Source organism: Cetorhinus maximus, chromosome 18 (genome assembly GCF_964194155.1).
Source record: "Cetorhinus maximus chromosome 18, sCetMax3.hap1.1, whole genome shotgun sequence".
Lineage (NCBI taxonomy): Eukaryota > Metazoa > Chordata > Chondrichthyes > Lamniformes > Cetorhinidae > Cetorhinus > Cetorhinus maximus.
In genome coordinates this window covers 25700645-25728146 of record NC_135896.1, presented here as the reverse complement: position 1 = coordinate 25728146, position 27502 = coordinate 25700645, and the positions used below count along the sequence as shown (strand labels likewise).

Sequence of the window (27502 nt, the reverse complement as noted above, 5' to 3'; positions counted from 1 at the left end):
AGATGAAGAGATATGAAAAAAAAATAAAAATGTAATGAAACATGTCACATGAGCAGGGGCATGTTATCAATGAAAAATTAAAGTTTTGATTTTATTTTTATTTGCTTTTGGAAACCTCATTCCGCCTGCGGATGAAAAAATGCCTTTTTCGCCTGCCCGCCAACCATTAGGTTGGACGGGGAGCGAAAAATTTACGTTAATTGATTACTTAATGGCGTTAACAGGTTTTTTAACTGTCAGTGGGCACACTGCCAACTCCAGTGGTGCCCGCTGACTGAACTATCGTGCGATTTGCGCGTTGACATCGGCACGCTTGGCTGATGTCAACATGCGTCATTTCGTGCTCGAGCGGGCCGGGCACGCGCCCACCCACCCACCGAGCGAAAATTTCTGCCCATAGGGTAGTTTCTCACACATATCAATGTGAACTTTCAATTGTTGACAGTGGTGCAGAAGGGCAGAAAATTTCCATCAAAAATTAATTAAGATAGTGACCCGGATAACCTGATTATTTTGAAATGTTTATCCCACATTTTTATTTCTTGCTTCTCATTTTATTCGAACCACAGCAGCTCCCAAACCTCTCTTCATATTCTGTATTTTTGAGTCGCAGCAGTTAATGTAACATTTACGTTCAAGTAGCCTGCTTCTACGGAGGTCTTGTGGTACAATGAATATCATCCCTGATTCTAATCCAGAAGCTCTAGGTTTGAGTCCCACTTACGGCCCAGGAAGGTGTGCTTATAGTACAGCCAAACAGGCTGAGTACCAACCTCCAAATCCTTTCAACCAATGACAGGCAGAAACAGTGGGAGAGATTCCTGGTCAGCCGTGTGATGGAAAGAATTTTGAAGCCTCTATCCATCACTGTCCATAGTTTCAGACTACAACATGCATGAAAAGTGCTTGTTGCCACAGCAACATGGACTTCCTGCGTGAACTGCAGCACACCAACACACCACCACACCAGCCTGCTTCTGATATATGTACTGCAGGACAGTCCACAGGTGGAAAAAGTTGCACTTTGGAAAACAGGGACTTGAAATTTCAGAGATCTTTGCTCCAAGGATTAGTGCACAAGGTGCCCACCAGGATATCTGAATTCAAGGTGATGTTCCCTAATTAGCAGGAAACTGGGATCTACCTTCACCACCATGGGCACATCACATAGTGCCCACCAGAGTAAGGAGCAAATAAATAACCTAGCGCTGGGAAACTGCACATTTTAATCCTAGCACGCCAGCTGCAGACCTAGGTTGTGATGTGTTTATCAACCTTACTCTGAAGGGAGTTGTTATGATTCCAGCTGATATTACTACTAGACAAGCCTGATCCCAGGGTGGAACCCAGCTTGATAGATCCTAACTTTTATTTTTTGTTTAGATGTGTGGAACAGGATCACAGGAGTCAGCTGATGAATTTTTAACAAAAGGATAAAACATTTATTGAACAAGAAATACTGAACTATATTACAATACCCTTTCACCCACAACTATACCTTTACAGATACATACATATTCATAAGGATAACACAAGTTACAAAAGCTATCTTATACTCTAATGTTCCTGTTCACAATAAGTACACAGTCCATGTAAACTAATAGGTGACCTGTGGTCAGACACACCACACTCTGAAACCAAGTGACCGATGCCATCCAAAACAGATGCTATGGATCTCTTTGCAACAACCCCCAGACGCTTGTCACACCATGAGCCAACCAGTCTTACTGAACTCCGTCTTTCACACAAGGCTTTCCAATCTCCACTCTCAAAGAACTCACTCTGGAATCTTCTCCCAAACAATGCTTTCTCTCAGACGCCTTCCGCAAGGGGCCACCTCCAGGGTTTTGAACTCTCCAATGTTCCTCTTCCCTGGATCACCACGTGCAATCAAACTTCCTTCCACACACACACTCTCCCTGACTCAGCCATGCCAACAGAACACTACTACTTCACATGCCCATAGTAAAGAGTTACAGGACTTTAGCTGTCCCCTTGGACCTTCCGGCTTCTCGCACACCTATGTCACTTTAAATCTGCATTCTGCAGCTTTCTTATCTTTAAGCCTGAAACTTGGAGCCTTCCTCTCTGCTCCTTACTTTCACTTCCACAGAACAGAACCTTTTCCAGATTCCTGTCCTTCCTTTGACTAGAACTGTCCTCTTGGGCCCTTTCCTGTTCCACTCCCCTGGATTTGGGGACTTTATTTTTTAGTTTCTTTGGGGAAACCTGCATCCTCTGCAGTTCCCTCTCCTGTTCAGCCTCTCTGGGCAGCTGGCTTCAACTTTAGTTTGGGACTTGCTATCTGTCCCTCTGCTGGACTGTTTCTGCTTCCGACTGAACTCAAACTGCTTTCAATTGAACTCAAACTATCTTTCTATCTCTGCGGAGCCTCCTGTTGCTAGGCAACAGCACAATTTTTTCTAACCTTGTGTTTGTTTTACTCCCTTCAAGAGTCTAAAAATCTCATTAAAATGCATGCACCTTTTAAAGTAAAACTAAAACTCAACATCATTTAGCACACAAATACAGATCAAACTTAAACTTTAAAGCTAAAACTCATTCCTAACACCAAAATGCACACATAACTTACTTAAACTATCTCTATTTCCTAACAAGAGCACAATGTGGCCCAAAGATGATGCAATTTTTGGGGGCTGGAGGGAGGAGGGGGTGTGGGTTTGGGATAAGAGAAAGGCTTGGACCTCCCAGATAGATCTTACTTATATTGCAAATTGAGTGATAAATTTCATTCCTCTCAGTATCAGCCACTCTGGAAATTCGCTTCCTTGTCCACGCCCTTCCAACTTCAGTGACTGTTTTGGTATAGATGGAGGTTCCACTCCAAATATGCCCTGCCATTTACTCGAAGCAGATACTGCAAATACTATCTGGTTTCTGGTCCAATTCCTGCTGTGCTCCAGGTAGACTAACATCGGGATTGCACTTGTAAAGGCTACATAAATTCAGAGTCTGTTTCTCTATCACTGCAATGATGTGCAACGAACTCCATACTATAGTGAACCTACTTCCTCAAGTCTTACATTTTATCCAGCTTCTCACTGCCTGTAAAGCTCCTCATATGGTCTTCCCCTATTTTCTGTAGAATTTTCCAGAGAGTTCTATTATTTCCACTACATTAGCGCAGCAGTTGGATAATTTCTTGGTTCAAGCTCACTGGCTTGAAGCAGAACCATCTGGCTCTGTGGAGGTGTACCCATGCCCAGCAAACCATGGAGTAGCTTTAACGTTGGAAGCATTGAAGTCTGCATCTGCTCACCCGCCAATTGAGCCAGAATCAAATGCATGGAACTATACAATCAGAAAGGGAAAGGTGAAAGACAATTGCCTTCAGTTCCTCTTATAGCTATCAATCATCCTTAGGTGTTGATCTGCCAGCTGTTTGCTTTTAATTTATTAAAATTCCGAGGGATAAATTGGTTTTGTGCCAAATCAACAAGGCGATTGCTTAGCTCCATTTGGCTTAGATCTCCTTTGCAAGAAACCGGCAAGCTGCAGGTGCCAATCGGGCATCATTGAAGCAGGTTGCCAGTCAAGGCCTGGCATATTCCGGCATGGTGCAGAGTTGATTCAGTCCACATGTAGGTTTGTGGAGAGGGGTGAGCAAGAGCCACCAGCTGCTCACAGTATGTTTGTGTAATCGGGAGGAGCACTCAAGCTGAGAAAGATAACTTCACAGATTGCTTTGTGGCACCTTCTCGAGTGGCTTCCAGTGATCCCTATAAATTTCATTGGTTCAGACCTGAGACAACTGGATGGAGTTTTCACAGCCCATTTGTACTCTGATTTTGCTGTTTAAAGCTAGCACCCCGGATAACTAAAATATAGAACCATACGAATACAGAAACAGGAATAGGCCAATCCTCAATCTCGAGCTATTTTCGCTATTCAATGAAATCATGGGTGATCTGCGACCAAACATTATATACCTGCCTTTGCCCCCTATCCCTTCATATCTTTGATTAACAACAATCTATCAATCACAATTTCAATTTCTCTGCTCCTCTCACCCACTCTAACCTGTCTCTCTCTGAACTTGCTGCACTCCGTTCTCTCAGGTCCAACACTGACATTGTCATCAAAGCTGCTGACAAGGGTGGTGCTGTTGTTGTCTGGCGCACTGACCTCTACCTCGCAGAGGCTGAGCATCAACTCGCAGACACTTCCTCCTACCTCCCCCTGGACTATGACCCCACCACTGAACATCAAGCCATTGTTTCCAGGACTGTTACTGACCTCATCTCCTCTGGAGATCTTCCCTCCATAGCTTCCAACCTCATAGTCTCTCAACCTCGGACGGCCCGCTTCTACCTCCTACCCAAAATCCACAAACAGGACTGTCCCGGCAGACCGATCGTGACAGCCTGTTCCTGCCCCACGGAACTCATTTCTCGCAATCTTGACTCCATTCTCTCTCCCCTTGTCCAGTCCCTTCCCACCTACATCCGCGGTTCTTCTGACACCCTACATCATATCAACAATTTCCAGTTCCCTGGCCCCAACCACCTCCTCTTCACCATGGACGTCCAATCCCTCTACACCTCCATCCCCCACTGGGATGGTCTGATGGCTCTCCGCTTCTTCCTCAAACAGAGGCCTGAACAATCCCCATCCACCACTACTCTCCTCCGTCTGGCTGAACTTGTTCTCTCACTGAACAATTTCTCCTTTAACTCCTCTCATTTCCTCCAAATAAAAGGTGTGGCTATGGGTACCCACATGGGCCCCAGCTATGCCTGTCTCTTTATGGGGTATGTGGAACATTCCTTGTTCCAGTCCTACTCCAGCCCCCTCCCACAACTCTTTCTCTAGTACATCGATGACTGCTTCGGTGCTGCTTCATGCTCTTGTCTGGACCTGGAAAAATTTATTAGTTTTGCTTCCAATTTCCACCCCTCCATCATTTTCACATGGTCCATCTCTGACACTTCCCTTCCCTTCCTTGACCTCTCTGTCTCAATTTCTGGTGATAGACTGTCCACCAATATTCATTACAAGCCTACCGACTCCCACAGCTACCTTGACTACAGCTCCTCACACCCCGCTTCCTGTAAGGACTCCATCCCATTCTCTCAGTTCCTTCGCCTCTGTCGCATCTGTTCTAATGATGCCACTTTCCAAAACAGTTCCTCTGACATGTCTTCCTTCTTCCTTAACCGAGGTTTCCCACCCACGGTAGTTGACAGGGCCCTCAACCGTGTCCAGCCCATCTCCTGCGCATCCGCCCTCACACCTTCCTCTCCCTCCCAGAACCATGATAGGGTCCCCCTTGTCCTCACTTATCACCCCACCAGCCTCCGCATTCAAAGGATCATCCTCCGCCATTTCTGCCAACTCCAGCATGATGCCACCACCAAACACATCTTCCCTTCACCCCCCCCGGCGGCATTCCGCAGGAATCATTCCCTCCAGGACAACCTGGTCCACTCCTCCATCACCCCCTACACCTCAACCCCCCTCCCACGGCACCTTTCCATGCAACCGCAGAAGGTGCAACTCCTGCCCCTTTACTTCCCCTCTCCTCACTGTCCAAGGGCCCAAACACTCCTTTCAAGTGAAGCAGCATTTCACTTGCACTTCCCTCAATTTAGTCTATTACATTTGTTGCTGCCATTGCGATTTCCTCTACATTGGAGATACCAAACGCAGACTAGGTGGCTGCTTTGCGGAACACCTTCGGTCTGTCCGCAAGCATGATCCAGACTTCCCTGTCACTTGCCATTTCAACACACCACCCTGCTCTCATGCCCACATGTCCATCCTTGGCCTGCTGCAATGTTCCAGTGAAGCTCAACGCAAACTGGAGGAACAGCACCTCATCTCCGACTAGGCACTTTACAGCCTTACGGACTGAATATTGAGTTCAACAACTTTAGATCATGAACTTTCCCCTCCATCCCCACCCCCTTTCCGATCCCCCTTTTTGCCAATAATTTATATGAATTTTTCTTTTCCCACCTATTTCCATTATTTTTAAATGTATTTCCATCCATTGTTTTATCTCTACCTTTTAGCCCATTTCAATCCCTTCCCCTCACCCCACCCCCACTAGGGCTATCTGTACCTTGCTCGTCCTGCTTTCTACCCTTAATGTCACCTTTTAGCTAATATCACCACCAACACCTCTTTGTCCTTTTGTCTGTGGCTTCTTTTGGCAATCTCCACCTATCACTAGCCCTCTATCCAGCTCTACTTGTCCCACCACCCTCCCTTAAACCAGCTTATATTTCACCTCTCTTCTATTTCTCCTTAGTTCTGTTGAAGAGTCATACGGACTCGAAACGTTAACTGTATTCCTCTCCGCAGATGCTGTCAGACCTGCTGAGTTTTTCCAGGTATTTTTATTTTTGTTTTTGTCTTGGATTTCCAGCATAAGCACATTTTTGCTTTCATTCCTGAAAAGTCTGGTTCTAATCTTGAGACTTTGCCCCCTAGTCCGAGACCCCCCAACCAGCTGAAATAGTTTCCCTGTATCTCCCCACCTGTTCCCCTTAACATCTTGAAAACTTTGATTAAATCACCACATAACCTTCTAAATTCCAGGAAATACAATCCTAGTTTGTGTCAGCTCTCCTGGTGATTTAGTCCCTGGAGTCGAGGTATCAGTCTGGTAAACCTAAACTCTATTCCTTCCAAGGCCTTCCTAAGGTGTAACTCTCAGAACTGCTCACAGTATTACAGGTGTGGTCTAACCATGGCTTTGCATGACTGAAGCATGATTTCTACCTCTTTGTATTCTAGTCCTCTGGATATGAAGGGCGGCGCACATTACCCCTTTCGATTATTTTCTGTGCCTGTTCATGAATGATCTATACACCTGGACCCCTGGGGGCGGGGTGAGGACCCCCAAGTCTCTTTGATCGCCCCCTGTCTCTAGCTTTTCACCATTCAGAAAGTACCCTGTTCTATCCTCTCCAGATTTAAAGTGAGTAACCTTACATTGAAATCTATTTGCCACAGTTTTGCCTGTTCACTTAGCCTATCAATATCTTTATACTTTATGCTTCCATCTATATTGTTTACAATGCTGCTGACCTTTGCCTCATCAGCAAATTTATATTTTGGCTTTCTACCCCATCATCTAAGTTGTTAATAAATATGGTGAATTGTTGAAGCCCCAACACAGATCCTTGCAGAACACCACCAGTCACACCTGCTAATTATCCCTATTCTCTGTTTCCTGTCGCACAGCCAATTTCCTAACAAGGTCAATAATTTGCCTTCAAATCCATGAGCTTCAACTTTAGCTTTAGGGATTTTATTAAAAATCTTCTGAAAGTCCACACAAATAACACCCCCTGCCTACTGTTTTAGTCACCTAAGGGGAGGAGGTGGTATACTGGTATTGTCACTGGTCTAGTAATGCAGAGACCCAGGGTAATACTCTGGGTCCTGGGTTGAAATCCCACTATGGCAGCTGGTGGAATTTGAATTCAATAAAAATCTGGAATCTAATGTTGATCATCGCTGATTGATGTAAAAACCCATCTGGTTCACTCATGCCCTTTAGGGAAGGAAATCTGCTGTCCTTACCTGACTCCAGATCCATAGCAATGTGGTTAACTCTGAGATGGCCCAGCAAGCCATTCAGTTACATCAAACTTCTAAAAAGTGGTGGTTCAAGAAGATCACCACCAGTGATGAACCTGCCTAACCAGTGCCCACATTCCATGAATGAATGAAAAACCTCTTCAAAAAGTTTAATCAGGTTTGGCTGGCATGATCTACTTTATAAATCGATGCTGGTTCTCTCTGATCAGCTGAAAATTGTCAAGGTGTTCAGTCACCCAATCCTTAATTAGTGATTTCCTGACATTATATGTTGAGCTAACTAGCCTATAATGCTTAAATAGCGGAGTGACATGAGCAATTTTCCAATCTAAAGAAGAGAGAAAAGATGCCTACTTTCAATCTGGTCACTGGCAACCCTCTAGGGCAGATGAGGTGTGGTAGATTGTCACCCAAAAATCATTCCCTCCTTGTTCATTTTATGCCCATAAAAACAGATGAAAAGAAGCTTCTGCCCTCCCATCTACCCCCAACATGCCTGCAATTTTTGTTTGAAGAATCACTGGAACATTCAGGAACATTAATCTCAACTCTAAAACCAAACTTATTGGTATATTGCGGACTGTAGCTAAATGTGGTACAACATGACATGGAAACCTGTGAGTTATTGTACTAATGCAGTTAAATAATTCACAAACTTAAAATAGAAATTTTGCTTGAATCATGATCGTCACTCAAATAGAGTGCTCCTCTAATCCTGCTGCATAAAAAGTGTGACAGTGCCTGCATGAAACCTCGCAAAGAATTCAACAAGAAATGAATTGAAGATTTAGGCCAAACTTTTAAGGGGGCACAGGTATAGTGTGAGCTCTGAGGCAGGTGGCAGACCCAGGGAGTTCAGAAACATGGAGGCTCATGCCATCAACCGGATCCTGGTCACTCACTTACAGCAGGAGGCAATCCTGGGAATTAATAGGAAAAGTTTATGTGGTGAGTGGGCCTCTGGGCATGACCATGGGGAGGAGGTAGAGCTTGTAGCAAAGGAGGTTAGCAGCTGGACATGGCAGAGAGGTAGCAGGATCAGAGGGGGTAAGTCACTACCCTCGTTTTAACTGTCCCTTCACCGCCTGTTTCCTATCAGGCGATGGGGAGTTAAATTTGAGCTCTCAGTATTTGGCTCGTGTCAATACTGATATAACATGAGCAATCATCCAAAAAATGTACTGTTCAAGTGTGATCTAATTAAACAGAATATTATTGAAAATGTGCCTTTATAATCGGAACATTTTAAGCAAGGAACATTGCATTTGTTTCCATTTCCAATACACTACCTATGAACATTGCCAATTAACTCACTGCAGCTTCATGGTGATATAAAACGACAAACATTTTTGACTTCAAGATTCTTGAGGGATGATTACAGTGGTTCTGCAGGCATCAGGAAGGAAAATGCCCAGCATCAAGTCTGCTAACGTGTGTGGCATCAACAGAAGTGCACCTAATTTACTTACCTAGTGGCACAGGTAGGTAGAAGTACCACTTCAGGCCTACTTGCTCAATATTGCTGCAAACAACAACAACCCTCCCACCCTCCATGCTTTATGTGGAGCTGCCGCTTTGGTCTCCTCAACCACCTGAGTAAAGGAATTGATCTGTAAGAGATCATTTGCCTGGTCTGGACTGGTGCAGTCCACGTCTACCCCGATGGAGGCTGATTTGCCTCAACCCACTGGATGTACCATCCTCCCCAGCAAGGTCAGATCCCAACGAGCCCAAGCGACGTGGTGGCTCTGATTGCACCCCTAGTCACTGTTTCCTTGTAAACAGACAGAGGTTTCACTCCTTACATGGCAACTAGAAACCCCTGGAAATGGTGGAGACCTGGCACAGCCAGAGCTCCATTTTTCCAGATGATCTGTCAATCTCCCCCAAGAGATTGTGGGAGATTAGTGGAACGCCTTTGAAACCTTGATTTTCAAACGTGTGTGTGCTCACAAGTAAGGAATTATTGAAAAGATAATGGCCGAAAATTTCCTCGGATCTACTCCAGCTTAGCCTGTGTAACTTAGCTGTAAGGACTGTGGAAGCCACACTTGCACAAGTGAAAAGCTTTCTGCTGCACTTCCGCCATAGCTATGGCATAGAAGCAGCCGCAGCTCCAAGACAATTCCTAATCTGTTAAGTACTAACAGAAATATATATTGTGTTGACGGTAAGGAAAAAGTTGGAGCAAAATATTTAAAATAATGAAGTTCTAGTACTGAGATGGGAATGGATGGTGAGGACAGGAAATTAAATGGATCTTTTCAAAAGTGGAGTAAGATTTTCGACTCCCATGCTCCCTTCCAGTAACCCTGCCCAAACTCCTGAGGATGGGGTTTATTTGAATTCTCAGAGTGGGCACCACCTGTGGTAGCGGAACAGCAGCACAGAACAACTGAAGAGAACTCTGGGATCAATATTCTTGGCTTGATGCAGCATAGCGGTTTCCCTAGGCTCAGAATATGACCGATGACCACTCTTGGCATGCTTAAGTCCCTATAAGGTTATCAGGATCGAGATGGGTGGAATTCCTAGGGTAGCTCAAGAGACTATACAAACACACATCCTCAATGTTATCTCTGGGCACGGCCAGGTTGGCAGAAGCAGCTTGCAGTTTTCTAGGAAATGTATATGGGGGAAGGAAACCCATGGATCCAACTTTCCACACAGGACTGTGCCAGAGTTGACACCAGCTCTAAAACTCTATTTTTAAATGATCTTTCGTAGAAAACAATTACATGAGTACAATTGTTTGCTTGATGTGCAATAGTCAAATAATATACTAGAAAGTTTAGGTGATGTGTGTTGATGCGTTTTACATCAAGCGTTAAATGTCATTTTATTGCACTAATGAGCTACATTTAGTACTTTGAAAAACAATCACTTGGCACTAGGAGACAAACCAATAAAAGAGTTTTGTGGAGGAGGCTTTTTAATAATTTTTCAATGTAGGCTTCATTCTATAATGTAATCCAAATGGCTTGCTAAAAATAAACACTGTTTGTTTAAGAATATCGCTGAACAGTCTAAAATAAAATAGGAGCTATTACCATCCAATATATCACCCAGCCTCGAAACAAGGTAGACAAGCACTTACAGTGGCATTATTGGTTTTTGTATCATGATAATTCAGCTTGAAGATGGACTGCTAACTGAACAATATTACTTTCTGTATCAGCATTCCAAGTCTGCAGGCTGCAGTATTATTGATGTGTTTTCTTGCCGAGGCAGAGATCAAAATATCTTATCCATATTTTGTTCATTGCTCCTTTAATTCAAATTTCAAAAAAAAATCCTGCCCCATCACAAATTAAAAAGAAATCAAAACCATACAGGTTCTTTTTTTTCCCCAACTTGTTTGCATGAATATTGTTCTAACTCCTCATTTAAAAAAAGCATTTTCAATATGCACCATTTGAAAATGTGCTTGAAATGAGTCACAAGGCAGGGCACTCATGTGGTGCTAAAATAAACAGACGAGCTGAGCAGCTGAATAGTAGATCACAATGTCAAGCTTACAAATAGAAAACCAAGGCAAAACCAAGGCTTTGAAATCCCATCCAATTTTTCAATGAGGCCAATAGAATTTACTTGGGCTATTCCATATTACACGTTACATCCAATGGTAGCTGCAGAACTTTAAGAATCTTAAAACTCTAAATTTTAGTGATGTTAAATGCTGAGGGTGGTCAGGCATAGGGTCTTCCTTGGTAATGGTGGGCACCTAAATGGGCAAAATTAGGTGAGCCCAGGAGGCTCATTGGGCACTGGCTCAGTGGGGTTTGTGCAGTAGGGCTTGTGCAGCAGAGTTCTGCTGAAGGGATTGATGAGGAGTATCCCCACTCATTCAATGAATCAGTAAAAATCACAAACTGGGTTAGAATTAAATCTCAGTAAGGAACAGGTGGCTTTTATGCTGTCTGTGATGGGGCCCTCATACTAACAAAAATATTCAAAAGCAATTCATGTATTAGCAACCACCACCACCTGGAAGTTCCCCTCCAAGCCACTCACCATCCTGACTTGGAAATATATTGCCGTTCCTTCACTGTCGCTGGGTCAAAATCCTGGAACTCCCTCCCTAAGGGGGACTTAGGGAGTGGGTGTACTTACACCACATGGACTGCAGCGGCTCAAGAAGGCAGCTCACCGCCACCTTCTCAAGGGCAATTAGGGATGGGCAATAAATGCTGGCCTAGCCAGTGAAGCCCACATCCCATGATGAATTTTTTAAAAATGCATGAAGCAGTAACTGGAGATTGCAGAAGGAGTGGAGTAACACTTTTAAACACTTACTCTTTCCAATTTATCCCAAGGAAAATCATGAGTTATTTGAATTTATAATTGCATTATTATTACTTACTGTTCTTTTTATACAGAAGAACTTCAAAGCAGTTTGATTCATAGTTGTCAAATGTCTGTCTGACCTTCTCAATGGTCTTCTTATCCGTCAGGTCACCATACATGAAACTGCACAGGGAAAGAAGAAAAGAACACTATTTTAGATTCTCACCCATTCCTGTTTTTGTGGCTGTTGTGCCCCGGTCTTAGATTTGTACTACGGGATTAGACTGGAACCACAAGTCAAAATGACATTTAGTGTTGGAAATGGCTGTATAAATGTTTCACTGATTCATTCAATAAAGATGTTTATATTAAAACAGTATAGGAATATCTTGTGCACCTCAAGTGCTCTTGTTACGGATAATAAAGTTGTGAGAGGATCTTGCAACATTGTTATAATGTGTTAATTGGCAACTGTCTATATTTGTGTTGATAGCCAGCATTTGGACCTATTGTTTGCGCTTGTTAGGACTCAACAGTCATTCAAGTTTCCCATTCCCTTCCAAGGTGCCACTGCAGCTCATTAGTGCTACTCACATTCTACAAGCAACAAGTTTCCCATTGTTGAGGGAGGGAGGCAGAAAGTCAGAGAGAGACCACAATTACTTCACAGCACCATGGCCACACATCAGATCAGGGCATTGAGAGGCCTGGTGCTTAAGACAAGTCAACATCAGCTGAAAACAAAAGAGGCACTCACTGGTTGCAGGAGGGAAAGCCTGGAAATGCGGTTGGAAAAATCCCAGACAGATTGGGTGAAGCATTAGTAATTTGATCACAGTTTATGGAATAACAACAGAATAGAATGCATTCACAAACATGGCCCTTATGATATTGTTAAAAATGCCTTCTCAAAAAAATAATACGTGGTGAGCTTAAGAGCTCACAGGCAAGTGCTGAAGGATGCATAGATGCTAGCCACCTCTGTTTTACACAGCCAGCCTTTCAGATGTACTGTGTTTACTAATGAAGATCAGCAGGGATTCAAACATCCAAGCTCTGCAGAGGTCACCCCATGAGCCAGCACAGTATTCACATAGCATATACAGTGCCATTTCCTGTGGCTCCTGCATTTAGCAGGACACACTGAAGAGAGGAAGGGATTTGGCTTCCTCTGCAGCATAGCAGGGGTTTCAGTACTGATAGTCTCTCAAGGAATGTTTTATATATTCCTATGTATATGTATTTTAATATATACATAGTGGGGCTGGGATCTGGATGCATGTGTTTTGTTGGACTTGGCCCTTGACTTAGTTGCTAGGAGTGACATGTAATGTCAGGTAAAAGTTTAAAAGATCACTTCATTTTTATCACTACTTTTAACATTCTAAATGTCTATTTTTTCTTAGAATGCTATTTCATTATTAAGAATTGTTTATTATAAAAGGAACAGAAGGCCCACATAGAAATAGGAGAACAATCTAGACACATTGCGGGCTGAAAAATGCACCCATTAGCAATGCCTTCTGGAACCAAACTTCCAGGGAATAAATCATCGCCAGAGTTTTCCAAATAGAGCAAAACTGGGGCTGCGCTCATCCCTGCTGCGGGCACACACTAGCCAGGAAATTTGGTGGGGCTGGAAATGGGAGCCTCACCAAACCATGAAAGACAAGTCCTTCACCCCTACCTTGTAATCATCAGACTGGACTCTTCACACATTGATAAAGAACTGATATAAAAGTTGTTTGGTTGCAAGTCTGAATATTGAACATACAGCTCTTAAGTGGCTGCTACTCATCTTTAAAGGGTGTTTTCTGCAATTGTTCTGCTGAAGGGAGGAAAAGATTGAGCATCACCATGCACTTGATGAATGCAGCGTTTTCAATAACCATTTGAAACTACAGGAGCCATCAAGGGCTCAAGCACCCCATGTAAACAGAGGTGCAAGCTGAACAGACACGGGTCACTGACCAAATGAATGCAGTCTCCGAGGTTCACCATATGTGAGAGGAAATTTTAAGCCAAGTGTATAAATGTTTGTATATCTGCATACTGTTGCTTCAAAGATACAATACAAATATTTTTCTGCTGTGTGCTCAGGTAGCTGAGCTGCAAAGATTGTGCAGAGCACTGACTTATTCATACTACAACCTACAAGGGTTCCATCTGTAATTACCTGGGTTAAAGAGAAATCTGCTAATTAGGTGTAGGATCTATGCCCTCTCGACTTAGTGTCTCTTTTCCACTAGGCAAGTGATAGAAGTGTTTATCCTGGCATACATAGTGCCAATCACTTGCTTTTTACCCCTAGGAGGATGCTACTTCATAGAAGTTTAATGCAGCAGTGACTATCACAAATGTGGAAAGGCTCCTTGATATGGTCTGTAAATCAGCCAGCAGCAGATAGTACAGTTTGATTATTCCCCCCTGTAGTGATGTGGAAGTGTTCAAGACCAGTCTCTCATGACATATCCAGGTACGAGTGGCATGTTCTATAAACATGCACAGCTCGTCCAGTGTTGATGGCAGCAAATATGAAGTGTCATTGGCCAGAGGGTGTCAGGTCCTCAAGGAATTGTATTGCGTATCCAATTAATGTAGCACCATGGGAACATTCTAAGGGATGTCTATCCGCTCAGCTTTGTCAGCTCCAGCTTAAACTGCAGCAGTAATTACCAACATCAAGGAAAATGTCTCTTGGCAAACTGAAGGCTTCAATGAAAAGGCAGTCATGAAGAGATGAATAAATTTATGCAAGATGTTCAATACACAAATGGAGAAATGGTCACTGCAAAAACACTAGACTTCAATGCTCAATCAATCAATAGCAATCTTCATTTAGGAAACATTCCAAAGTACAGGTACTGGCCCTGTATCCGGGACACTCGGGACTGGACATGTTCCAGATTTGGGGATTTTACGGATTTTGGGTCCTGTACAGTGCACTTATAAATCATCAAAAAAGAATGAGAAATAAAGACTAAATGGCTTTTATTTACTTCTTTTTTAAAATTATTTTACTTTTCTATTTTCATATATTACATCTCAACAGAAGAAGAATCAGCTGCTGTACAGACGCAGGCTGCGGAAGTTGAAGATTTAGGCTCCATTGCACTTCTTTTAAACATGCCTGCGGTTTAAGTTTCAAATATATGGGCCTTTCTTTCGGAAGCACCTCTTGAATTTTGTAGACCCACATATGCTGCTCTGGAATGAAGCTCGTCTGCTCCATCCCACGAATCAATTCCTCCATAATGTTTATGCATCTGTCAATAAACACTTTTTCCTCTTCATCCAATGCACCATTTTTATTGTCATCATTAATACACCCATTCTCTTTACTCTTGTTCATGACCATGTCAGATATTTCACTGCCTGTGAGCTGGAGATGAACCGAAGCATTGTTGTCAATATTCAAACAATCCTCAACAGCTTCTTCATCCAACAACTTGGCTTCAGCACAAGACAAACCTTTCACATATGCCAATAAATCTTCAATTTTTCTTCTCCTCAGACACACAGAAACCACTAAAGTCAGGTTCAGTTTCACTGTCACCATTTCGGAACATGGTAAGTGGCCACAAGTTGTGCCATCCATTTGTCAAAATATTCTGGGGTATATTGGCCCAGGCCTTTGCAGCATTCCAGAGTGCACCTTCTACATTGAATTATTTTTGGAATTCCTTAAATCCCAAGCTCTGTTGCATGCAGTGAGCATTTTGTGCATGAATTCAGCCTTGTACCTAATTTTGAATGCCACAGAATGCCTTGATCCATGGGCTGGATGAGGGGCGGACAGTTTAGTGGCACATAAATTCCAAAAACATTGTCTCTGATGAGGAGTTCTGCATTGGTGTTTGCAGCGCAACTATCAAGGAGTAACAGCATTTTGAAGCCCTCGGGAAGACCCACAGACCAACAATGATCCCTGGCTTCAGGGACAAAATGGTTCTCATACCAATCGAGGCAAATCGGTGTTGTCATCCATGTGTGCTTATTGGCCTTATAAACAACAGGGAAAACCCTGATCCCCTTGAAAGACCTAGGATTCTGACTCTTACCAATAACAAGCAATTTAGTCCTGTGGGTACCTGCTGCATTTGAACATCCGAGTACAGGAAGCCGTTCCTTAGAATCTTTAAATCCTGTTAGTCCTGTCTCACCCACAGTTACATAGGTTTTCCTGGGAACATACCTCCAATATAATGAGGTCTCAGCTTGCTCTGCTGTTAGACCTTCTTCCGATATTATTGTAGAAAATTCATCCAAGTATGTCTCTGCAGCTTCATGGTCAGCTGAAGCTTTTTCATCACATACTTTCAGCAGACGTACACCATGGCGTTTTTTTACATTTGTTATACCATCCTGAGGCGTATTCACACGGTGTTGTTAGGCTCAGCTCTTCACTGTCACTTAGGCCATAATTATGAAATAATCCAATGGATATTTCTCGCTCCAAAGCTGCCTGATCCACTCGCGTAACACTTTGTCCACATGGACAGCCTTTGGCTGATGGAGAGTTTTCATTTTATCCATTAATTTGGGCACATCACTGTCAGAATAAAATTTAAGTAACCTCTCCTTTTGCTTCTTCAAATCATAAATGGTAGATGTACCAACACTATATTCTTCACTTAATGTTTTCACTGAGGCGCCCTTCTCCAGACACAATAGTAACTCCACTTTCTGCTTAAAACTCAGTGACAAATGTTTCCTCTTGGCGCTCTTGCCAGCCACGAGACTTCCTGCTGGCCTTTTCGACATGAAACCAGAGACAAAGACTCGAATTACAGAGAGACACTTGCTCAAACAGTGTTCGAACTGGATGTACAGGTAATTGACATGGGAATCAGTGGCACCGCCAAATAAAGCAGCAGCTCGGCAAAGTAATCTGCATGCCAGTTTCAAATTGCTACACATGGCGCCATCGTCCAGCGTAGCTGGTTTTCGGGACACTGGACAAGCGGATCAGTACCTGTAGTCCAAACCCATTTCCCTGTCACGCATTGAACAATGTGCGCACTGACAGCAGTGCCTTATTTGAACTTGAACAATTCATTGTGGGTTACAATTTCAATAAATTACATATGGAAATGTGGGTTTTGGTCACCTTTAGTGCTGACCTTACTCTACCTAAAGTCATGGACCAGGAAATTGAGCATAAAGTCCAAACCCTGTCTTTCTAACGTCATCACATAGATGCCCTTATGCCAGTAGAGTCTTGCAAAATTAGAGCACCATCTCTTTTAATCTTTTGTATGCTTAACTGTTTTTCCTGTAATGCCAATGAAAGGATGTTGGATATAATTACAGCTTCAGCTGAAACCAGGTCATTTCCCACTGCACTTCAATTTAATCACTTGCTTTAAAATGTCAAAGGCTTGTGTTAATAATAATTTGAGTTACCAACTTATTTGAACTTGTTGGTCAGCTTTTGCTAAATTGACATACAAGTTCTAACTCCCACACCTTTTAAAATATTTAGGATGCTTATGTTCTATATAATGGAGACAGGGATTATTTTATTTTCTCCAGTTAGCCAGATCTGGAATTCTGATCTTTGGAGTCAGGAACAATTCACAATCCTTCATAGGATCTATTCTATTCCCAGAGGTACTCTAATACATCTCAGCGTTCATCTTGTTTTAGTAAGGACTCAAAACTTTACTCTTTCCCATATTGAACTGATTGATTGGATATCAGGTATTTTCAAAAACCACTTTTTAAAAAATTTAAATAGCACCAATAAAATGAAGTGAAAAGAATGTGAATGCCACAGCATTAATTATTCCAGATTTACTACAAGAAAGAGTATATACAGCCTATGTAAATTATCACTACTGATCTGACAGGATAGCAATCAGCAATCTGGGTCCTGAACCTGTTTGGTGTAAGTAACTACAAATAAGTGGAGCAACAGGTATAAAATGTGTTATGATCCCAGCTGATGTTACCACTGGACAAGTCATATCCCAGGGTAGAACCTGGCTTGATAGATTCTAACTTTTATTTTTTTGTTTAGAAATGTGGAGAGCAGCTACTGAACAGAGTCTCAGAGTCCACTGATGAACTTTTAACAAAAGAATAAAATATTTATTAGACAAGAGAAAATGAACTATATTATACAACTCCTTCACCAACTACTATACCTTTTCAGTTGTATACATATTCGTAAGGATAACACAAGTCACAAAATCTATCTTACACTCTAAAGTGCACAATATGTATACAGTCCATGTAAACCAATAGGCATATAGACAGACAAACCACACTCTGAAACCAAGTAACAGATGCCACCAAAAGCAGATGCTATGGATCTCTCATCAGTTCTCCCCAGACGCTTGTCACAACGTGAGCCACCAGTCTCACTGAACACCGTCTTTTGCATAAGGGTTTCCAATCTCAACGCTTGAAGTACTCGCCATGGAATCTTCTTCCAAATGATGCTTTCACTTGGATGCCTTCAACAAGAATCTATCACCAAGAGTTTGAGCTCTCCTGTCAATGTTCTCTTGCCCTGGATCTCTACATGCATTCAGGCTTCACCTTCCAAGCATTCTGTCAGATATTCAGCTGTGTCAACGGAACACCACTGCTTCACAGACCCATAAAAGGAGTCACAAACCTTTGGCTGTCTCCTCGGATCTCCTGGCTTCTTGCATGCCCACTTTGCCTTGATTCTGCTCCTCACAGCTTTGTCTTTTACCTTGGAGGCTTTTCCTCTGCTCCTTTCTTTCAATTCCACTGAACGGAACGAGTTCAGATTCCTGTTCTTTTCCCTTGACTTCACTGCCTTCCTGGGACCATCTTCTGCCCAACTCCCTGGTTTTTGGGACTTTCTCTATTTTCTTTGGGACCTGCTCCTTGCAGCTCCCTTCTTGCCCCTATCAACTGAACTCAAACTACTTTTCTGTTTCTCCCTGTCTCTGTGGGCCCCCATTGCTGGGCAACAGCACAGTTTTTTTATACTTTGTGTGCTTTAATTTCCCAAAACTACTAATCCCCCTTGAAACACAGCTCTCCATTTCAAGGGTCGTAAAACTTCATTACAATGCAGGTATACAAACAAACCAACAGACTTGCAGGCAACATTCTGAAGTGGCCAAAATCAAGGTTTCCCCTTTCTTACCGTACACATACGACATATAAATTAAACTTAAACTTAAAGCTAAAACTTAAAGCTGTAGCTTATTCCTAACACCCACCAATACAATCATTACTTATTTAAAACTAACTCTAGTTCCTAACAAACATAATTCTCCTTTTTGCAGATGCCACAGAGGGGACAGAAGAAAAATGACATGACAAAAAGTAGGAACAAAATAAACATTGGATGTGATGACCTGATAATAAGTTAAGAGGCATTTTCTGAAATTGTAATGTTTCACATTCTAATCCTGTCAGCGAGGGGAACGTTTTATGTGGGATTTCACGTCCCATTTCCTTTCAACTCTGCATTTGATGTCATATTTACAAAATATGATAAAGAAAACAGCTTAAGCTCAAGCAACTGAAAATGCCAATTGATTGTATTATACAGACCATTAGCAACAGAAAGCCTGCAATTACAGTTATTCAGCGTCAGGAGACTTAAGACGATGCAAGCAAAATTGTAATATTCAATCACTGAGAAAAGTATATTAGAATGTTACTGTGTTTATGTAAATCTAACAACTGGATCATAAAGCAGCAGAGAAATGGATGATCTACACAGACCAAGGAACCCAGTAAAAGCAAATGAAAATTAATGAATCGGAGCTATTAAATCTAAGGGAGCAGCAATAAACAAAATACAATGAAAATCATAATCAGATCTAAGGATGGGAAGATTCTATCACATTGTTCTATTTAAATAAGAGAAAAATATTTCAGTGCTGCCACATACATACAACATGTCTCTCATACCACATTCTGATTGCAATTATGTACGAGTTTCAATACTAAAAAGGTCAACATTCAAGAAATGTTATTCCGTTTTGTTATTTCCAGCAATTTGTTGAACTGATGAACAATGGAGCAAGAAGTTGAAATGCAGTTTATGGAAACCAATTAAATTACCAGTAAGTAACTGTCATTAAGTATAAAGAAATATTTAGGTTTGATGTTTTAAACTTTATTGTTAAATACAATAACACCAAGATTTTAATGGACAGGTTTAATTGAATTTTTTTATGTTAAAACATTTTTTCTAGTCATTGGTTATGCTGCTGTTTCTTTGGAAATTCCAATATGATTGCTCATGCTTTTTCCTACTAACTATGTTTATTCAGGAATATAACAGGAAGAAGTGAGAAGTGATTACATTTATTTCAGTGATTTCAAATGACTATCCATTATTATCTGTTCTTTGAAATCATTACAATAAGTCATCAATTATGTAAAAAACAGCTATCATAACATTGGCCTCATTTCTGTAGCTTTGCTTAATTTTACATGCATTATTAATAGTGTCAGTGTTTTTGTTAAATGGTGACCTCTTTTCAAAATGCAAGTTAAAGTTCATTGTTTATAAAGCAGGCTTTTCACAATTTTATATATAGTGGATGAAAGTCATGAGACACAAAGGTTACATTTTACTTACACCTATTGAGCGATTTACATGTGAAGAGTCGAAAACAAGATTACACATGACTACAAGATCTTTCCCTTTATTTCCAGGTCCCCCACAAACTCACCCAACCCTATTTGAGTAACTACCTCTAGCCAAATATCAGATCTCTTTTCCTTCACTTACTGTGTGTTTTCCATTTTCGATTTCCCCATCGGATGATGCTCTCTAGAGGCATTCTGCTAACGTCTTGTGGAACTCTTCCAAAACTATTTCACCTTTAACCTTTCCTCTATATTCACAAGCTTCATAAAAGCCTTGCCTTTAACCATGGCTTTGGTCTCTTCCCAAACAGCCCCCATCCTAAAGTTCGTTGCTTCCTCCTTGGTTTCTACTTCTCCCCCAGTAATGCACTCTAAGGAATTTAAATGAGGAGTGTCATGGGCAGAATTTGTGTTTCCTTACTATCCATGATCAGTGTGTTTTGCAGGTAAGGACCGTGTGTATTCTTACCCCCAAAGTGATTGTCCCTATTTAAATAATCCTAGCAGCAATCTATTTGTGAGTTTTAAATGAAAGAAGGTATTTGTTATCACACACTTACTCTTAAAATGCTTAAAATGCGATATCTCACACACATACTATCACACACACAAAGAATAAACACAGATGAAGTTAAAACAAGACAGTTACAAGGTATGGTTGTCACGGTCTCTTTCGTGGAAGGCCTGTAGTTTCTTAAATGAGTCGATGCTTTAGTTGAAGTGAAGGGTTTTTGAAGCAGAGGATTATCGGTAAGCTGTGGGGCTTCTTGTAGTTAAAGTCCCAGGAGGCTGGTTCTCAGGCAGACTCAAAGTTGGAGCAGGTTAGGATTGGGCCGGTGGGGTGTGGGGTGGGGGAGGGGGTTGCGAAGGCTCCTTCTCCCACTTTCAAGGTATTGCTGTTTATTACCTTGGCTGCTTAGATGACTTGCAGCTGATTCAGTGGCTTTCTGATGGAATTCTTTTCTGCAGAACAACTTCTTGCTGTTATTTTAAAAGCAAACAGAAAGTATGGCTGTCTCATCAGGTGACCTCCATCAGTTCAAAATCTTTTTCCAAATAAGATGGGTGGTTAGGTCAATTATACATCCTGTGTTGCGGCTCTCACATCTTGAGAATTTGAGACAGCCAGCGTCTTTTGTATCCGAATGACCCATTCAATTTGAAATGACCCTTTTTAATTAGTTTCAGGAAAAGGCATCGAGTCCTGTCTGGAGACAGGGGAGTGTTTAAATCCACAAAAGAAGTCAGGTGATCCTCGTGCAGCCTTCTCTCTGCAGCTTTTTGTGGTTAGTTTTGTAATATAAAAATTAATTTGAAGTTCAGAATATACCGGAACATGGCAGGGGTGTTATGTAAATGTCAGTCGCTGTTGTATACTAAATGGGCCAGATCTTCCGGAGGGAGGCAATCACAGTCGAATTGCCACTCTGCTCCTTTTTATTTACCTTAGTCGGGGGCTGCACATTTCTCGCCCAACCTTCCAACTCGGGCCTGCTAAGAAATGTGCAGTGTACCGGCTCCTGGGACTCTTCTGTGAGGTCGGCGGCGAGCACCCTCTGTGCAATGCAGTAGCTTCAGGGAAGGTGAAGCCACACCCCCTGTTTTACAATACTAGCTGCGGTAAACCAGGCAAGTTTGAAAGGTCCCAGCCACTTTGAATAACCATGGAGAAGACAAGTATATAAAGTAACTGGTTAGTGGGGGAGGGTAGGATGGGTCAGAGGGGTAGGATGGGTTGGGGGCTAGGATGGGACAGGGGGGTTCGGGTGGACAGTCAGTGGGGGCGGGTGTGTAGTCAGGGGGTTAGGGGCAGTCAGGGGGTGGGGGAGTAGGGGGGTGAGGGAGTACCAGGGTGAGGGGTTGTCAGGTGGTCCAACAGGAGGGTGAGAAGTGGAGTCAGGGGTCCAGTGCAGGGAGAGGTCAACGGAATCAATAGTAGTTACCCAGGAGTTAGAAGTGGTTTTAGTCCTTCTAACTTTTCCTGGGTAATTATTCTGCTAAGAGAGACAGGACCATCCCAAGGACGCAAACATCTCCGATTTGCACTAAATGCGGTATCAGGCGGGTGAAATAACAGTTTATCCGCCAGCCACAGTGGCCGCTTTTCACGCTGTATCGTCCCAAGCCCGCCGCATTAATTATGCATTCACGGGAAACACACCATTTCCATAGCGGGCAGGCTCTCATTCGCCTGCCACACCATCACCTCGCCACTTCATCATGCCAGGCACCATATTTAATGTCCAGCCTCATGCACGTCTCTCAGTGCTCCCAGCCTACAACTGCTCCAAAGAATATATGGCCCCCTCTGAAAGGCAAAAAGACTGCAGCCCCCAGGTTCAATGATGTGTCCCTCGAGGGCCTTTTGGACACAGTGGTAGCCCGCCGTGATATCCTCTACCCCAGCTGTGGCAGCAGAATGGGCAGCAACCTCACTAATCCGGCTTGGGAGGTGGTGGCAGTGGTGGTCAGCGCCAATGCCCTGCAAAAGAGGACAGCCACCCAGTGCCAAAAAAAAGATGAATGGTCCTATCTAGTCCACCAAGGTAATTTACCTTCTCATCATCCTCAACTCACACACTCACAAACCCATCTCACATCCACAGGATCTCACACCTCAAGGGACAACACCACTAACTCTCACACACACCCTCACATCTCCATCAGACTCAGATCCTCTCAAGCTCACATCCTCATCCCGGCTATGGCTCTGCTCACCTCTCAAACATTCCACACAGTGCCACGTGTCCTGCTCACACTCTCTCCATCTGTTTTCATGCAGGGAGAGGTCCCAGACCGGGGGTGGAGTGGCCCACATTAGGCCCCTCACTCACTCTGAGGAGTGTGCCATCACACTGACTGGTGAGGATATGGACCGTGCCTGCGGTGATGGTGAGGTTGGCGGCGAACACCCTCGTGAGGATCCTGCACCACATTATCTCTCTCTCTCAATGCAAATGTGAGTGCTCTCTCTCCTGCTTTTGACTCTACTGCCATGCACTACTTATCTCTACTTTGGTTCACAGGGAGCTCTGCCAAGTGACCGACACCCTCAGCCAGCCAGTGCCTCAGCTCCTCCAGGTCCTCACCTCCAGCAAAGAGGACACCTCCTCCATTGAAGAGCTGGAAATAAGCAGCCTGGAAGACCCGTCACAGCGCTTACCCACACCCTCCACCAGCGCAGAGACACACACCTCAGTGGGACCTAGATCTAAAGCAGGCTCGGGTTCACAATCTGGTGGTCACCCCACGGACACCTGTCCGCAGCAGCAGGAGGCAGGTTCATCCAAGATCCCTGGCACTTGGAGGACAGCTGGGGATCAGGCATTTGTGAGGTCCAAGTCAGATGACGAGCCTCTAGTCTCCAACTCATCGTGGAGAGTCAGTAGAATGCGTAGGAACATCACGGAGAGCTGTTGGAAGCCCTCAGCAGAGTGGCACGCGAGTTGGAGGAGTGCGTCCCCCTGCTCGCCGATGAAGTGGTGCCCACATGTGCATGTATGAAGGTCTCCATGGGGAGGATAGCAGATGCCATGGAGACCTTGGTCCAGCAGAGATGTGCACAGACCTGCACTCTGTCGCGGGAGTCATGGGTGAGTTCCTGAAGTGGCAATGCAAGAGGGAAATGGGGCACCCCGACATCCCTCCAGGTGCTCCTTCCCCTCAACGAGTCAGGCTGGGGCCCCCGGGCACCCGAAGGGAGGAGTGGCAGCTGGACACTCCTGGGTCATTCACTCAGGAATCTCAGAGGCTGTCCTCTCCCTCTGAGTCCCCTTTGCTTGTGAGCCCCTCAACCTCATCCTCTGTCACCACAGAGGGAGCAGCTGGCCAATGAGTGATTCTGGAGGGAGAAGTGTGTGTGTGGCAGGGTCTTTTGGAGCCTCGTGCAAGCTCTCTCCCACGCACGCGGATCCTTCACATATCACATTCACCTCAAAGTCCTGAGCATTTTCAATGCTGCCTGCTGGGGTTCACTTTCAGTTGCCCATCTGAGCTGACCTGCATCTCCACCCACCCACTGATCACACTTTCATGCAGCACCTGATCTCGCTCACCACGACTGTCATTTCACTTTCGATTCGGACAGCATGGTTGTGACTCACTTTTTCGTCAGCTTCCCCATCTTTCCCCTTCCCCCAGATCAGTCCCCCATTTTTCCAGTTGGTCTAGATCTTTCTGCAAGCTTTGAAAGCCTTCCTCGCTGTCCACAACGCCTCCAATCTTAGTGTCATCAGCAAACTTGCTGATCCAATTCACCACATTATCATCCAAATCATTGATATAGTCAACAAACAACAATGGTCCCAGCTCAGATCCCTGAGGCACACCACAGTCACAGACCTCCAGTCTGAGAAGCAATCATCCACTCTTCTCCCACACAGCCAATTTTGAATCCAGTTTACTGAATCTTGCACGTCAACATGAGATTCCGAGTGTAATTATAAAAAAGCTTTAATAATATAGAAAATTGTCAGCATTCATAACCTGTAATTTCATTTCCTTATTTCTGATGATTCATTCAACTGATGAACAATGATGGACAAAATGGAATACAATTAAATCACATTTCCAACTAAATTACTCGTAATAACTGGGCAAAGAGCAATGCTGGTCCACTAAAATAAAAACAGAAAATTCTGAGCATTCAGATCTGGTTATGTATCTGAAACATTAATCCTACCACCTTCTCTCCACAGGTGCTGTCTGACATGCTGAGCGTTTCGAGAATTTTCTGTTTTCATTTGAGGTTTGCTGAGAGTTGTCACAATGCATTCATCTTTTGGAAATGAGCTCTCATTGAACTCTTCACGGGACAAATTAATATCAACAGATGGTTTGTGAGTATCAATATGTTATCCTGCTCCCATGGATAATGACCCCACTGAGAGCTGCCCAAGCAGTAGCAGAATAGCACGACAGTGAGAAGAAAGCCTCCAATAGAGCAGTCTTCAAGATGAATCTTAAAGGGCACATCTGTTGTCTTGGTGCAGTGTACTCCTACTCGTATGTTCTGCATTTAGCTAGCTTGCTCTGCCCTGCACAATTTTGCCATCCATAAAGAATGGGTGTGGACATTCCTAGGTAAGTGGCGCAGAAGACCATTCAGCCCATCATGTCTGCAGCCGCTCTCCGAATGAGCAATTCCCTCGGTGCCATTCTCCCACCTTCTCCCCATAACCCCTGCACACTCTTCCCTTTCAGATACCAATCTAATTCTCCTTTGAATGCTTCAGTTGAATCTGCCTTCACCGCATGATCAGGCAGTGCATTCCAGACCTTAACCACTGGCTGCATGAAAAAGCTTTTTCTGATATCACTTTAGCTTCTTTCACTGATTACTTTAAACCTCTGCCTTCCCGTTCTCAATCCTTTCAGGAGTGGGAACAGTTTCTCCCTATCTACTCTTTCCAGACCCCTAATGATTTTGAACAGATCTATCAGATCTCCTCTCAGCCTTTTTTTCTCCAAGGAAAACAGTCCTAACTTCTCCACAGTTCGTAATGACAAATTATGGGCAATAAATACTGGGCTTGACAGTGATACCCATGTACCGTGAATGAATATGAATCATTAACCTTGATTGGATTGTAACTCGTGCCAGAGTGAGGTAGCTACTGCAGCTTTTCCACCAGATCAGCAGTTGTTGGGAAGTTGAAGATGCTTTTCAAGGTGAATGGAAAATTTTCTCCTGCGGGGCTAGGAAGATCAAGGAAATTCCCGGACTTCCTCCTCCTTTCCCACAAGGCCCTGCTGAAATTCATTCTCCAAGGTTTATCTGCTTGCTAGCTAGTCTCCCTCTAGTGCTGTCTGGCTGCTTCTAGCCATCTGGACTTATGCTCCCTCCCTCCTGCCAGCCAGCTGCTGCTTTCCACTTGTTTCAGGCAGCATGTAGATGAAGCCTGGGAGTTAAAATACCCTGGGCCTGAAATCTAAGCCTATAAATGCATTCTGTACTGCTTCCACTTTCCTCACCTGCTTTATAACTGCTGGAAGTTAAAATGGATATCCGTGTTAAACAGAAGGGAGGGCTTTAGTGATCAGTTGTGTTCTGATGTCCTTTACGGGCAGTCAGTGAATGATCCTCAGGCTTCCAGCCATGCTCTTCACCATGCAGAACCATAGAAACATACAGCACAGATAAGGAGACCATTTGGCTCATTGTGCCTGTGCCAGCTCTTTAAAAAAGGTCCTCCATTAGCTCCAAACGAATGCACTTTCCCCATAGCCAAAATTCTTTTCCACTTCAAGTATTTATGCCTTTCAAGTTTTGTGAACTGTGAGGAGGATAGTGTAGAACTTCAAAAGGACACAGACAAGTTGGTGGAAAGGACAGTCAGTTGGCAGATGAAGTTCAAGGGGGAGGAATATGAAGTGATTCATTTGGTAGGAAAAACATAGACAATATAAAACAAAGGATACAATTCTAAAGGAGGTCCAAGAGCAGATGGAACGGGGTGTATATGTGCATGAGTCATTGAAGGCAGCAGGGGAGGTTGAAAGAGCATGAGTAACAGAACACAGCATAAGTGAACAACCTACTTTAATACAACAAACTCCAAAGTGAACACAATCCAATCAGGTCTTTGCTGACCCAATGCATTTCCTAGCTGTCTAAATGTGCCTTTCTTTCTCCTATCTAGTATTTCTTTTAGCTGCAAGCTGAGGACAATATTGTGAGAGGCAGTTGGGTGTTCGTGTTTTACAATGGGCTCCTACGACTGAGATGACCTTCCATCTTTGACAGCTAGCTCCCAGGTTGCAGCCAAGTCATCGGATGAATGATTCTCCAAACATCCTTTTGCATACATAAGAACCAAGGTATTGGGATTGCTGAGGTTAAACTTTCACATTTACAACTGAATATCAGGAACGAAGACAGAGACATTACCTAAGCTCTCCTGTGCTGTAATCATCAGAGCTTACACATACAGCAGACAATATGGACAAGAATTTCCTCCATATAATTGATAATTAAATTCGATATCCACCAAAGCATGAACAATATCAACTCCCACATTTTACAGCAATCTATGTTTTAGTGTTGGGACTG

At 43.4% G+C, this 27502-nt stretch overlaps 1 protein-coding gene across 1 annotated transcript in view; it reads right to left on the bottom strand.

The window, feature by feature from the left end:
• The window catches only part of kcnh5b (potassium voltage-gated channel, subfamily H (eag-related), member 5b), a 322323-nt gene that overhangs the window by 232822 nt on the left and 61999 nt on the right, over nt 1–27502 (bottom strand). The window contains exon 3 of the mRNA XM_078563325.1: nt 11936–12042. Coding sequence (XP_078419451.1) covers nt 11936–12042 — 107 coding nt within the window. The remainder of the gene's footprint in view (nt 1–11935; nt 12043–27502) is intronic.